We start from the raw sequence: 13,468 nt of genomic DNA on the forward strand, positions 1-13,468 counted from the left end.
TTATGTTTTGAATTCTGAAATGAAGGCCCCAGGTTATCAATAAAACTTCAATGTTTCCTAAGGTTTGGTTCTGAGATATCTTCCCTCATAGATTTGTCTCTGGATATCTCAAGTATACTCAGGCCGTCAACTATTATCTCTCATCCAATAACTGAAAATCGATATCACCAGTCCCAACCTCTGTTCTCCTCCCCAATAAAATGACTAGTTCCTAATCAGATTATCCTAGCAGGAAAGCCATCAGTAGACACAGAGTATTCAATGTCTTTTTAGTGAATAGCAATCAAATATGAATCAACAACAACAAATCACTGGCCATTTGAAGGAAGCCTCCAGGGTAGCAGACAGAATGATTCAGCTGAGAGGTGGGAAAGGAACTCAGAAGAAATAAAAGCAGGGAAGCATCACAAAAAAATTTTATTAAAAAAAACTGTTACTAAAATTCTGAGATATAAGAGAAGTTAAAACAGCCATGAAACAAGAACAGGATGCTTTAAATAAAGAAGAATTAGAGAAAAGAAAGACCTAGGAGGTTTAACATCTAATTAATGAAAATATGTTTGACAGAGAAACAGAATAGAAAAAATAAAGAGGATATTTCATTCACTTGTTTGGATAGAAGTTTTTTGATTGAGATTGCTCACCAAGTGTCCTGCCAATAAAATTAAAAACTGCTGAATCAAAACATAGTATTGAAACGTTTCAGAACACTGGGATAAAGAGACAGTACAAAAAGTCTGGAAAGAGAAAAAAGAAAGAAAATTGATCACATAGGGATCAGAATCACAATAGACTTATCAAAAAGAACAGCGGAAGCTCAATGATATTGGAGTGGTGACTTTAATATTTTGAGCAAAAATATTTTTTACAGTAGAATTCTATAAGCACTTAAAGTATCGATTAAGTTTTGGATAGAATAAAGGCATTTTGGTCTAGAAGATAAAATAAAGAAATGTGCTCTAGGTTCTAGTCAAGCAGAAAGCAGGAGAGAAACTCTCTTCTGAATAGAGGAGTGAACCAAGAAAAGAACAAAAAGAGGATGCAGGAAACAGGGAATCCAGCATTAGAGAAAAGGGAAGATAAATATCAGGATGAAGCTTCTGGAACAGACCTAAACAGCATCCCAGCCCAGTCTGGGCAGGAGCTCTGAGGCGTCCAGGAAACCTGTAGTGAGGGTAGACTTAACAGCTAAATAGAATTTAGAGGATTTTAAACCTTCTGTTAGAGATTTCAAGAGAATTCATGACAGGTGTAGACAAACATAGGTAAAAGGGAAAACGGGCTTATTATTAATTCAAGGAAGAAAAAGTACAGTGCCCGAAAAGAAATGCCATCATACTAATTAAGATTTACATGGTTATAATAACTCAAATTCTGAATATTAATATAACCAATGTTTTTAAAGTCTATATACTGGAAGGATTAAAAAAAAAAAGGGGAAATGAAAGAAGGTAAGAAAGAGAATATAAGTGGGCCAAATCATCATCTTTCAAAATAGGAAGTCAAAATAGTGTATAAAACTGCAGAGGAAGCATATATTTAGAAATATGAAAATAAATCCCAGAAGAAAAAGATAAAACAGGCTTGCAGGAATGTTCAAAGATGAGGAACGTGTATGTGTGTGTGTGTTTGGTGTACGTGTGTGTGTTGGGAGAAGGAGTGGAGGCAAGATATTTCTGATTTCATTGTAAGTTTTGTAATGTATATCAGAAATGTAACATATAAAATCTTTTTTCAAGTATTACTTTGATAAACATTTAAAAATCATTTGGAAAAAAATTCATGTTATTTTTTATTTTTTAATGACTGTTAAATTTTGAATAACAGATATTCCAAATCTACTCATGATTAGAAATTTCATTATGTAATTCGACTCTAGTTTCTCTGTCTTCAGGATCTTTAGAACTGGACGAACTTATGCGAAGTGCTGGGGAGTATTCTTTATGAAGGCATCTAGGCTGTGCCATAGATTTCAATGTCCATTTACACTATGATATTTATTTCTAATTTTTAGATTTGGTACTGCTCACTTAACTAGGATGTTACTTTATGGCCAGCAAATATTAAAGAAAAACAAACAAAATAAATGATTCATGGGATATGGTAGAGTAACATTTTGAACATTAAGTTACGCTGATCATGTCTTTGTCTAACGGGCAGATTTTTAAAATATAAGTTGCAATTTTCAAACTAAAAAACTTCAAAGTCCAAACCCACTTACTATAGACTCAAAATACTTGCAGATGGCTACTGTGTTGGCCAAGACCCTTTATTCCTTTCGCTGTTTTTCTTGCCATTTATAAGTGAATTATATTTTTAACAATTAAATATCATCAGTTGCTTTTTCTATATAATGCATCTTATAGTAAAGATTGAGTTGCAAAGGGCATTTAAAAACTTTCTGTAGCTATAGAGTGGCTACAGTAGGCAGATTTTTTTAAAGCAGAATAGCTGCTACATGAAAATAAAATTGAAGAGGGAAGAAGGGTAAAGATACAACCGGTTTTAATTTTATAAACCTTAGGTCAGGAATGATAATACCTAACAATGAGCAAGTATAAGGAGGGTTATTAGAAAACATCTACTGGATGCAAGCCAGCAAAATAAAATAAAGAAGGATTCATTATACATAGCACACTTGTTATTTTATTTTCCCTAAGAATTGGGGAAACAAGGTACAGAAGGGATATCTTTCATGAAATACCTGTCACATCCTTGATTTTGACCATTACTACTGTTTTTAAGTTTTATTTCTGGGTTTGGATGTTGTTTTCTTATCAATAATGGAATTTCAGTTTTTCCCTCAACTTAATATTGTATTTATAACCCCCTAGTCAGTTCTGACTAGTTTACACCATCAGATAAACGTTTCTCAGCTTCCTAAATCAATTCTTCCAGAGGAAATGCCTCTAGACAAATTCAATCTCTTTGGTTTATAGCTATTTTCAAAATAATTTAGAAGTTCCCCTGTAACTCCTGACATGTTTAGGGATCTCCTCTGGTTCCCCTCATGTCTTTAGGAAAAGTAGGGTAAATATTTCTTAACACAGTCACATTTTGGTAGGTCTAATTGCCGAGTAATGACATTAAACCCTTTCAATTTCCTTCTGAAGGCAGTATATACTGCTGTAATGCAACATTTTTCTGTTCCAAAGCTTGAGGCAGTTACAGAAAAAAAGCGATGAGTGTTCCTTTAAATAGAATAGATGTACTTGTGGGTTTTCACTGTTAATGTTCAGTGACCACTAATTTCATATCCTACCAGGCAAAACTGTATTTTATTCATTACAGAGTGAAGCACATTCTGAGACTCTTAAAGATGACTGCATGAAATTTAAGGGCAAACTGATACTTGTCTGATCTCTGCACGACAGAAATTCACGTGCATATTGTGAACAATGTTATTTTTACTATTCAATTTCTTTAATGAATTATGGGATTTCTCTTGGACTTCAAGCTGCTTAGTATCCACAAGGAGTATTACCAGAGATTACTAGGTACTCAGAGGGATTGAAAAGAGAGGTCTGCTCTCTGCTTCATATTCATAAAGGACACCTTAATGCCCTAAATGTAATAGAAATCAAAATATGGCTCTTTCTGCATTGTGGCATCCCAATACATCATGGGATGGCACACCCCAAACTGCAAAAGAAGTTTCTTTAAGGATGTATGCAGGATTTGGGCGCTACCCTCAGGCATGTTCTGGAGTAATGACCAGAAATAGGATCCTGTCATATCATGCATGGAACCAGAAGATTATTTTACTGGCACAAAAGAAGTAATTTAAAAATCACAATTATCTCTTGTACTTAAAAAAAATCACATAATATCTGCAACAGTGAAATCTTTTATTAAGATATAGCTATCTCCTATATATATGTAGATGGATATACACACACATATATTAACTATTACTCTAAAGTCAATATACTGGAAGGATTGGAGAAAAAGGGAAAATGAAAGTGTGAAGGTAAGGAAGAGGATACAAGTGGGCCAAATCATCATCTTCCCAATAAGGAGTCAAAATAGTGTATAAAATTGTATGAATGTGTGTATATATGTGTGTGCATGTGCGTGTGCATCTGTGTGTGTGTGTGTATATATGTATATCTATCTCCACACAGAGACTTGAATGGGACTTCAATATCTTCTAAAAGAATGTTTCATTTTCCAGTGTCTTTAGGATCCCTGTTTTCCCCAGTTTTCTGTCATTTTATTTCTCTCAATTTTCCACAGCGGTCCTGTAGTACATTCCTTACTTCTGTCACTTCGCCATCTTTATTATCCCCAATTTTCTCCTTCCTCACACTTTCTCTTCTATTTCTGTGATACAGAGCTAATCATTGATCTAATCAATTGAATTACTCCAGCTAAAGAACCCTTCGTTCCTAAAGTTGAAGAAATATGAATATTATAACAAAATGGTTTATTTATTTTTTCTAATTTTGTTTGTGTGGGTGTATAGCCAGCTAAGTAGTCTTTTTATCGTGAACTAAAACTGCAAATATCTCAATTTGAAATTTTTTAAAGTAGAAAGCAAGTGAAATGTCTTTGCACTGCAGTCTCTAATTTTTTAAAAACTTAATTTGTGTCTTGCACATAATAGATACTTCATAAATGCAGCACAGTGGAATGAATGATAAGCTTCGGACACATGTAATATCTCAAATAGATTTTGAGAAAGAGTAATTTTTTACATTCTGATGACAGGCAAAATGCTATAAATTTATGAATAAAGTATGTGAATTAATGTTTCAAAGTTTTATTTTTCTTTACATTGAAGATTTCATCTGAAAGATGGAAACAAGACAATTCTAGGACGTCATTGCTCACCACAAGTCATAAGTAACTATCCCAGAGTGCCCTGGTGTTTAGTATTAACAAGTATATTTAAAAGAAAAGTATAGGTAGATATAAATAGCAATCTATAATTCAAAAGAGAGTTTTACCGAAGACAGTCAGCTCTGCTGGATCGCTGTCCCTTTCTCCCACCATGTTGGTACCCACACAAGTGTACATCCCTGCGTCACTTTTCCTGGTATTCGAGATCATCAGTTTCCCACCACGGATCTGTGAAAATTAAAAAAAGAAAAGAAACGGGAAAGTAAAGGTCACTAAGAAATAATAAAAAATTTTTAAGCACATTTTTTTCCTAAAGGAAATAGCCGATTGTCGAAGACACAAAATTCTCCCTCCATTGTTTTTCTGCATGTGTCCTTTCTTCTCTTAAATTCTCCCTCCATCCTCAATATAAGCCTCCATACTTCCTTTCTAGAGAATGCTCTTTAAGACAGTCGTCCTCTCTCTCCTGGCCCTATTTTGAGTCCTGTGACTGCCCCCATTAAATCCCAGTGGTTGGTCTTCACTCTGACATTCTGTTGAATGAATTGTCATTGACATTTGTCATCAGAAAGGAGCAGGAGATATCTTCTTTGGATAACATAATGAAACCCAAGTGACACAGAGGGATTCCACAAGAGTTTATTGAGTACCTCCATGGGTTGCGCAATGTTCTGCACACTTGAGATTCAATAAAAATCTAAGCCTGTGTGGAGCTTACATTTCAATTGTTAATATGAATTATCTTTCTCTTAACTTAATTGTGTTTATGAGATAATTTTTTAAGAGGAGGGCAGGTTGGATAAAAACAAATAAAATTTTTAAATGATGAGTATGGGTTGGTACAAATTATTGACTTCTATTAGATGATCCCTAAATGTTTCTTGAATTAGAAGCATTTATTGACTGAATAAACAAACATAATAATTGTTAAAGAGAAGATTAAAGCAGAATTAAGTTTTCAGTAAGTGTATCATCAACTCACAGATTTTTTTCCATTTTTTTGTGTTTATCTAATTCAACAATCTTAACTTCACAATGATTGAGTGTTAAGAGATATGAATATGCTTTTTCTTTTGTTAGTTTTTAATTTCATAGGCAAGCAAAACTCATATAGGTATGTTCTCATGAGAGATATTTCAGGCTCTAAAACTTGTCATGCCACAGAAAGAGATTTTCAACTTTTTTTTTTACCTGGGAAGAAAAGACCATCAACCTGTTCTCAATTAGAGGCCGTAAAGCATGATGGATGGTAGGTTATAAAAATGCCCATAGAGGCCTTTTCTCCTTCCTTTGAAGTTGAGTTTGGCAATACGAGTTGATTTAACCAATGAAACTAAAGCAACATTTCACCAGAAGAAAGGTGCTTACACATAGGGACTTGTCTTCTCTTGTTACTGTTGGAACCCTGAGACCACCATGGGAACCAGCCTGAGCTAGCCTGCTGAAAAATTAGAGGCCATGAGGGGAAGAACCAAGATGCCTGGCTGAGAGCCAGTCAATTGCCAGACATGTAAGGTTATCCTAGATCATCCAGCTGCCAGCACACCCTTAAATAAGGCACAGAAGTATGAGATAGTCTAGTAAAGTTACCAAGCTGGCCCAGAGCAAAGAACTGTTAGTGGTTATCATATAAATTCTATATTATATAAAATAGTTATAAGTCACTGTATTTGGGGGCAGTTTGTTACAAAGCAAAAACTAAATGATACAAACATGAAGTAGAAACCCTTGAACATTGATTTTGCTCTATCACCAAGAGCATATTTGCATAAGTTTGGTACCCAAGCACAGACCATTGGAAACCAAATTCTCCTTGGAAATGTAGATTTTCACAGTTCAAGCTGGAATCATATAAATATATGTTGTGATGTCTTACATGGCCTATCCGGTTCTGTGTTGTGATGTAGTCACAATGTACACATAAGAAAAAATCCTCATTACAAGATATTTTTAAAGATAACAAAAACCCAGACTATATGGACTTTCAATAGAAATGACACATATGTTGAGTTAAATGAGACATTATTACAAATAAAATTTACTCACTCTCAATTACTGTGCCTAATATATAAATTATACTAAGAATAATGTCAGAAGGCTGAAGCATTATCTACTATTTCAGTGGACTGGTTCCCACTTACAAACTTCACATATGATAAATAAATGAAAAGCAATAGGATATACTGGAGTTTATGAAGAAGCTATTTGGCTTAAAACTAATTAGGTCTGACCCTGTTTCTCCAAAAGGGCCTGGCGTGGCCTGTTGAGCATGCATTGTACATCTGCTTTAAATATTTACTATGCCCAAAGACAACAATGATGCCTTTAAAGTGAGGGATGAAACTTCCTTCATATCGGGATTTCCTTTAGGATAAGCATCTCTCCCTAAACCAAGGATTAATTACTGACCTGCTGTGCTCACTTCGTGACCACTCACCTTGTGACCACTCACCTTGTGACCACCGACCTGCTGTGTTCACTGATCTGCTGTCCCAGGAAAGCAATCTTGTGACTATTGTAAAAGGGACATTCCTATCATATGTGATGTATGCTCTTTGTTCAAAAATGGTACATAACCACTCTGTTCACCCCACTTCTTTGGTGCCCTTCCTTGCTTGGGGAAGGAAGGCCCCAGACTAGTCCCCAGATCTGGCTTATAATAAATTCACCCCCATTTTGATTTACAGATTGACTATAGATTATCTGCATCAATATATGCAAATACTGAGTGGTTCCTCCGAAAAAATAAAATAATTGCATGCCATTCCCCTTCTCTACCTCTTTGCCATTTTCTGGATATTTCATTTGAATATTAATCAACTGATGGACCGGATCATCAATTTCCCCTGAAAACAGACTATTTTTCTCCAAGAGCTGAACTGCAGAACCAGCCAGTCATTTTTCCTTTGATTTGACTTTACATCTCTTAAACTTTTAAATGAATTCATGTATAAAATGCTTGAAGTACTCATCACGTCAAATTATCTCTTCTTAGGATTTTGAAAATAGCGCAAAAAGAAGTGTTGTCGTTAACATGGTTTGTGGCCACCATTTACACTTTAACGCTCACATACTGCATGATCAATAGAAGCATTTGGAGATCTTAAAAAGAGCTAAAACATCAACACCGTACTGCAAAGATATATTTACATATCCAGATTAGTGCAATTATTAATATATCGTGGACGCTTGATTTATATAATTTTTGTCTCTTTGAAGCCTCATTCCAAAGTTTTTGTGATGGGTTATCCTTTTTCCATCCTTACAGTACAATGTAAATGGTAATTAGCATTCAAATACAGTTCTACAATTTCATTAACAATAAGTAAAATAATAAAATACATGCATTTTAAGATGATATTTAATCTGTCTAGGCATTCATTTTAATTTAACTCACACTTATTCTTTCTTCTTTGTCATCAATTCGAACTTTGTCTTTTTTCCAGTAGATGGTGGGTTCTGGGTGTCCCCGGGGAGGCTGGCATTCCAGGATTGCAGGCTCTCCAGCTGCCACAACAACATCTGTGGGGTTTTGCCGGAAGTCATCTCGTAACACTGAAAAAAACAATTGTCATAAAAGAAAACTTAATGACGGTTAACATTAGCTTTCTCTTGCAAAAGGTAACTTCAAATCTTACTTTGTTCTAATAAAATTTCCCGGATATTTATTGGGAGCATAGCCATGCCCACCTTAAAATATTCTAGAACCAACCTAAATGCTCCTCAACAGAGAAATGCCTGACTATATAATCACACACCTTTGCTATAGAATCTGATTTAAAAACTGAGATAAGTGTAAGGAAAATAAGATGAGAAATATTCATGACATAGTTTTAAGATTTAATAAAAACTCAAGGTACAAAACTTTTTTATGTAGTACGATCCTATTTTCTATAAAGCAAAATAGGCCAGCCACTTTGGCAGCCTGGGTTCTTGGGTTAGGATCCTGGGCTCGGACCTACACCACTGGTCAGTTATGCTGTGGTGGCAACCCACATATAAAGTGGGGGAAGATTGACACAGATGTTAGCTCAGGGCTAATCTTCCTCAAGAAAAGAAAAAAGCATATATATATATGCTTTTATATATATATTTTTATATATATATATGTATAAATACATTAAAATAAATTGTCAAGTTATGCTTAAAACCCTGAAACAAGTCATGTGCCCATGGTCTATGAACATGCATGTGTGTCAGTCTGGGAGGGGGAGTGGGGTGAGAACTCTTTGAGAAAACTCTTTCTTATGACATGAATATGGACAAGATCCACACTGTTTTCATTACATTTCAGAAGATCGACTCATTGTTCACTCTTGCAACGCACTAGCACCCACATAGACAGGGCTACATTTTCATTCTCTCTGCATCTCCACCTGCCAAGCGACATCTGGGCAGCGTGACATTGGGAGCAGAGATATCCCTTATAGCAGTTTTGCCAGTCTGAATTTCCCCTCCTTTCATTAGGAGAACAGCAGGTTGGATCTCCATTGTAACCTCCGAAAATCTGGCATGCCTGGCTCTCCAAATGTTACCTATCTATCTGTGTGTGCTTTTCTTCCACTGGCAAGATGAGAAGCCTGGAGAACTGACTCAACCCTATCAGATTGCAGAATGCTGGATTTGTTTAGCAAATAAGGACTATGTCTATTTTAGGGTAAACATTCAAAAAAGTAGTTTAGATCAACTAATATACCATATACCTCAACTGCCTCTGGTTTTCCTAACTGCCTTGACTTTCTCTATTCTTTGATATTCCAACACTGATAAGTTTCTTTCCTAAGTGTGCCTAGAGATAAAAACAACAAATACACACATGCACAAATATACAAGTGTATCTGTACATGCATCTGTTTGTGTGTATGTACATATATACACATGTACAAATACACCCACATACATATTACTTATATGAATATATATCAATTGGTCAAGCTGTTTGAAATCAAAATTACATAGCTTGTGCTAGCCCGTCATGTAAATCACCTGCTGCAAATGTGGATTATGTCACATCAACTGCCTTTGGTGTCCTGTAATGAGATCCACTTCAGCACTCTGCTTTTTGTTGGGCCAAGTCTCCAGGTTAATTGTCATTCTCCAAATAAATAAAAATCTCTGTCCTGAAAATAGCTCCAGAGAGACAACTGAGTGACTTTTAGGGCTTTTCTTTTCCTGTCTCTTACAATACATCCTTTAACAAGGTTTTCCATCTTAATGAAGTCATGGCCCTTTACGAGATTAGAGAATCCTGTCTCCTATTGAAGGAGCAGTAAGAAAGAATTCAGCACAAATTGCTCACTCTCAGTTGATAAGCTGATTAATTTATTGCCTTCACTGCTAAGGAAATGTGTTCCATTTTATCGTGGTAAACTGCACATTTTTTGGTTCTCTTGTCTAACTGGCAAGAAAGGTGTGATTTTTTTATGCATAAGGATTTGCTTCTGAATGGGCTGAGAGAAGCGTGCATTTAAATACGATATTTAGGCAAGGGGCTGAGAAAGGGTTAACATCCTCATTCCTTCTTGCAGGTAAATCCTCCTGGGAGAGCAAGCTGGTGACTCATTTATATTCTAAATACAGAACAGCTGCCTGTTTATGCAATGTTAAGACGTGCAAAAATATGGTAACAGGGTGGTGAGCACCCCTACAATATCCGGGACTGGCAACAAATGGTGTTTTGGCAGGCCCTCAATCTGTTCCAAAATGACACATCTGGCCAGTTGAGGACCTTCTCCAGAACTGGTCTCCTAACAAATGACATGCCAAAAAGCCTCAGATCAAATGGTACTTAAGACCATTGCAAATCATTCAGAAACACAGCGTTACATCAATTTGCAACAAGCCAAATTAGGGGGAAAAAAGGTCCTTTGACATCAGGGACAAAGAAGAGAAAAATATCATAACAAACTAAGGACTGCTACTCTTAAACAATGTAACATGTGTTTATGGCATTCACAAAAAAAGAAAATGACTCCAATTTGCAAATGAAGCCAAGAAATCTAACATCAACTATAATTTTAGGCTTTCAAACCATTCACCCAGAGAGTCGGGTGAGATAATAGTATAATTGGTACTGTACCCTCTTCAACTTGTAAAATGCTCTCTGGAGTTTATATAGTGTTCAGTTAATTCATTTTTTGCTTTGTGATATCATTTCTTTTACTCTAAGTCTTTGGGGTGATAAAATGTGTTTTTTCTCTCTCCCTTTCTCTCAAATAAAACATTCAAGAGAAAAATATCCTTTCCAGCAGGTTCTAGAACAGCAGAGAACTTACTTTTAGGAAAAACTAAAGTTAATTTTACTCTTCTCAAATTGTAAAGGAGGATATATATGTTCTAATATTTGCTTTTATGTTTCTGAGGTTTATATATCCATTCATAAACATAAGCAAAGTAAAAGGAAATAATAAGTATTGTTTCCAATTTTTGTGCTAATTAATCACTTCTGTCTTGGATTTTGCCCTGTGCTTTACTGCAAGTGATAAAGAATCGAAGGTGTTCTCTATAAAAAGGATTCACGTATGTTAGATGAAGGGAACTAAAATGATCTTGTAAATATGGCAAGTCCAAATTGAGTCTATATTTTTTTTCCTTAAGCTTCTATTCTAGAAAGAACTGAGAGCTACATTTTCAGTGTGGCTTGACGAGTAAGTCAAAACAAGGGCATGCAACGATATGTGTATTACCTAAAGCTCCAAACAGGTCTTTAGATAGGTGAAGAGAAATAAAACTAATGAACTGAAAAGAATCTGGTTAAAATGGCAAAAGCTGGGAGGGTGGAGGTAAGTTAAACCTCAATGAAAGAAGATATAATAGCTACACTTTTGATACAGTACTTGCTTGCAGATCTAAGTTTAGAATATGCGCAAAGGTTCAAATCTCCACTGGGGTGAAAAAAGAAATTTAACTGGCTAGAACCCAAATATTCAATTCTGCATATGAGCTTAAAAGCACAAATGGAAGTTCACCCAGCTAGTCATAACCTGGATTAGATTTGCATTCTGTTTACATTGACATGCACCGTGATTTAGGAAGTTATGCTGGAAGACCAGAAAATTCTGAATTATTAGTGTGTTTGACAGAATATAGCTTATAATTATGGCATAAAGTTTTGTAACCGATTATTTCAATTCTGCAGGAATATATTATTGAACACTACAATGTGCTTTGCACTGTCCTATAAAACAGTTAAGGGATATAAAGGAAGAATGCCATGATGGTGCCTGTGGCAGGCTCTTTCTCTAAGGCCCCTCAATGATCCCTCCATCCTGGTATGTATTCCCTTGTGTAATCCCCTCTCTTTGACTGTGGGCTGGACCTCGTGACTTGCCTTTAACGAAGAGAATATTCCAAAGCGATGGAATGTAACTTACAAGATGAGGTTATAAAAGATTGTAACTTTCATCTTTTTGGCTCTCTCTGTCTTTCTGTCTCCCTCCCTCCCTCTCTTCATCTGTTTCCTCTGATCATGCAAGATGACATGTGCTCAATGGACAGGCCCATTTGACAATGATGTGAAGGCAGATTCCAGCCAACAGCAAGCAACAAAGTGAGGCCCTAAGTCCAACAGCCCTTGAGGGCCCAAGTCCTGCCAACAGCTATGTAAGTTTGGGGTCAGAAACTTCCCCAGTTGAGTCTTCACATGAGACCACAGCTCTGGCCAACAGCTTCATTGCAGCTTTGTGAGAGATCTGACAGCAGAGAACTAAGCTAACTCATATCTGGGTTCCTGACCCACACACAGAGAATAAATGTGTGCTGTTTTAAGCCACTAAATTTTGTGGTAATTTGTTACACAGTAATAAGTAACTAATATACTGCCCTAAAAGAGCTTTATATCTATCTGTGCCTTTAGAGCTTCAACTTTGGCTCCTTTTCTTTGCATTCCCACATTCCTTCACTCACCAAGTCCTCTCCCTTCTGTCTTAAATCAATAGTTCTCATTTTTTTTTACCTCAGTCAATAAAGGCAAGGGAAATCATTACTCAGACATTTCCATCTTAGTTTATTAAAAGAAATTAGCAATGAGATGAGACTGCATAATTAATAGACTTCTGAAAGATACACTTCTGAATTACAATGTACACATGCTTCCAATTAGTTATTAGAAAGGTAGAGCCTAAAAATATTATTGATGAAAATATTCACATATATCACTGGATAAGAAAACCATCCATGATGAACTAAATTGATCATGAGAGAGGTAATCTAAAATGAAATTGTAATTAAAATCATGAATAGCAGCAGTTGGAACCTAGGGCAACTCAAAGCAACACTGAACACAAAGTGTCCTTGCCAGCAGGACTTCTCTCTGCAGGTGCCCATGAGCTGTCAGAGCTGTGTGGCATCAGACTTCTTGGCAGAAAACTGACCAGCAGTCCCAAGTGATGCTTATCTGGTGCACATCTAGTTTATGAACACAAAAGGTGAGTAAGTCTTAATACTTAAAAGGGTACTCAAGAAGCCTTCAGTCATGCACATCAATAATAGATGAAATTAAGGCTGATTTTCAATATGAATTTTTTTTAAAAAACCTTGCTTTTCTGTACCAGTTAGCAGGCACACAAATGATACTTTCGATCTGCTATTTTGAAAGTAATTGCCCTATAGCAATGGCTAATATTTA

General features: G+C 35.8%; 1 protein-coding gene across 36 annotated transcripts in view; it reads right to left on the bottom strand.

Moving 5' to 3' along the window:
- Positions 1-13,468, bottom strand: part of ROBO2 (roundabout guidance receptor 2) — a 1,555,999-nt gene that overhangs the window by 159,752 nt on the left and 1,382,779 nt on the right. For all 36 annotated transcript variants that reach the window (XM_070252274.1, XM_070252275.1, XM_070252262.1 and 33 more), the window contains 2 exons: positions 8,240-8,397; positions 4,950-5,070 (listed from right to left, as the gene is read on the bottom strand). In XM_070252274.1, coding sequence (XP_070108375.1) covers positions 4,950-5,070; positions 8,240-8,397 — 279 coding nt within the window. The remainder of the gene's footprint in view (positions 1-4,949; positions 5,071-8,239; positions 8,398-13,468) is intronic.

Source organism: Equus caballus, chromosome 26, assembly GCF_041296265.1.
Source record: "Equus caballus isolate H_3958 breed thoroughbred chromosome 26, TB-T2T, whole genome shotgun sequence".
NCBI lineage: Eukaryota > Metazoa > Chordata > Mammalia > Perissodactyla > Equidae > Equus > Equus caballus.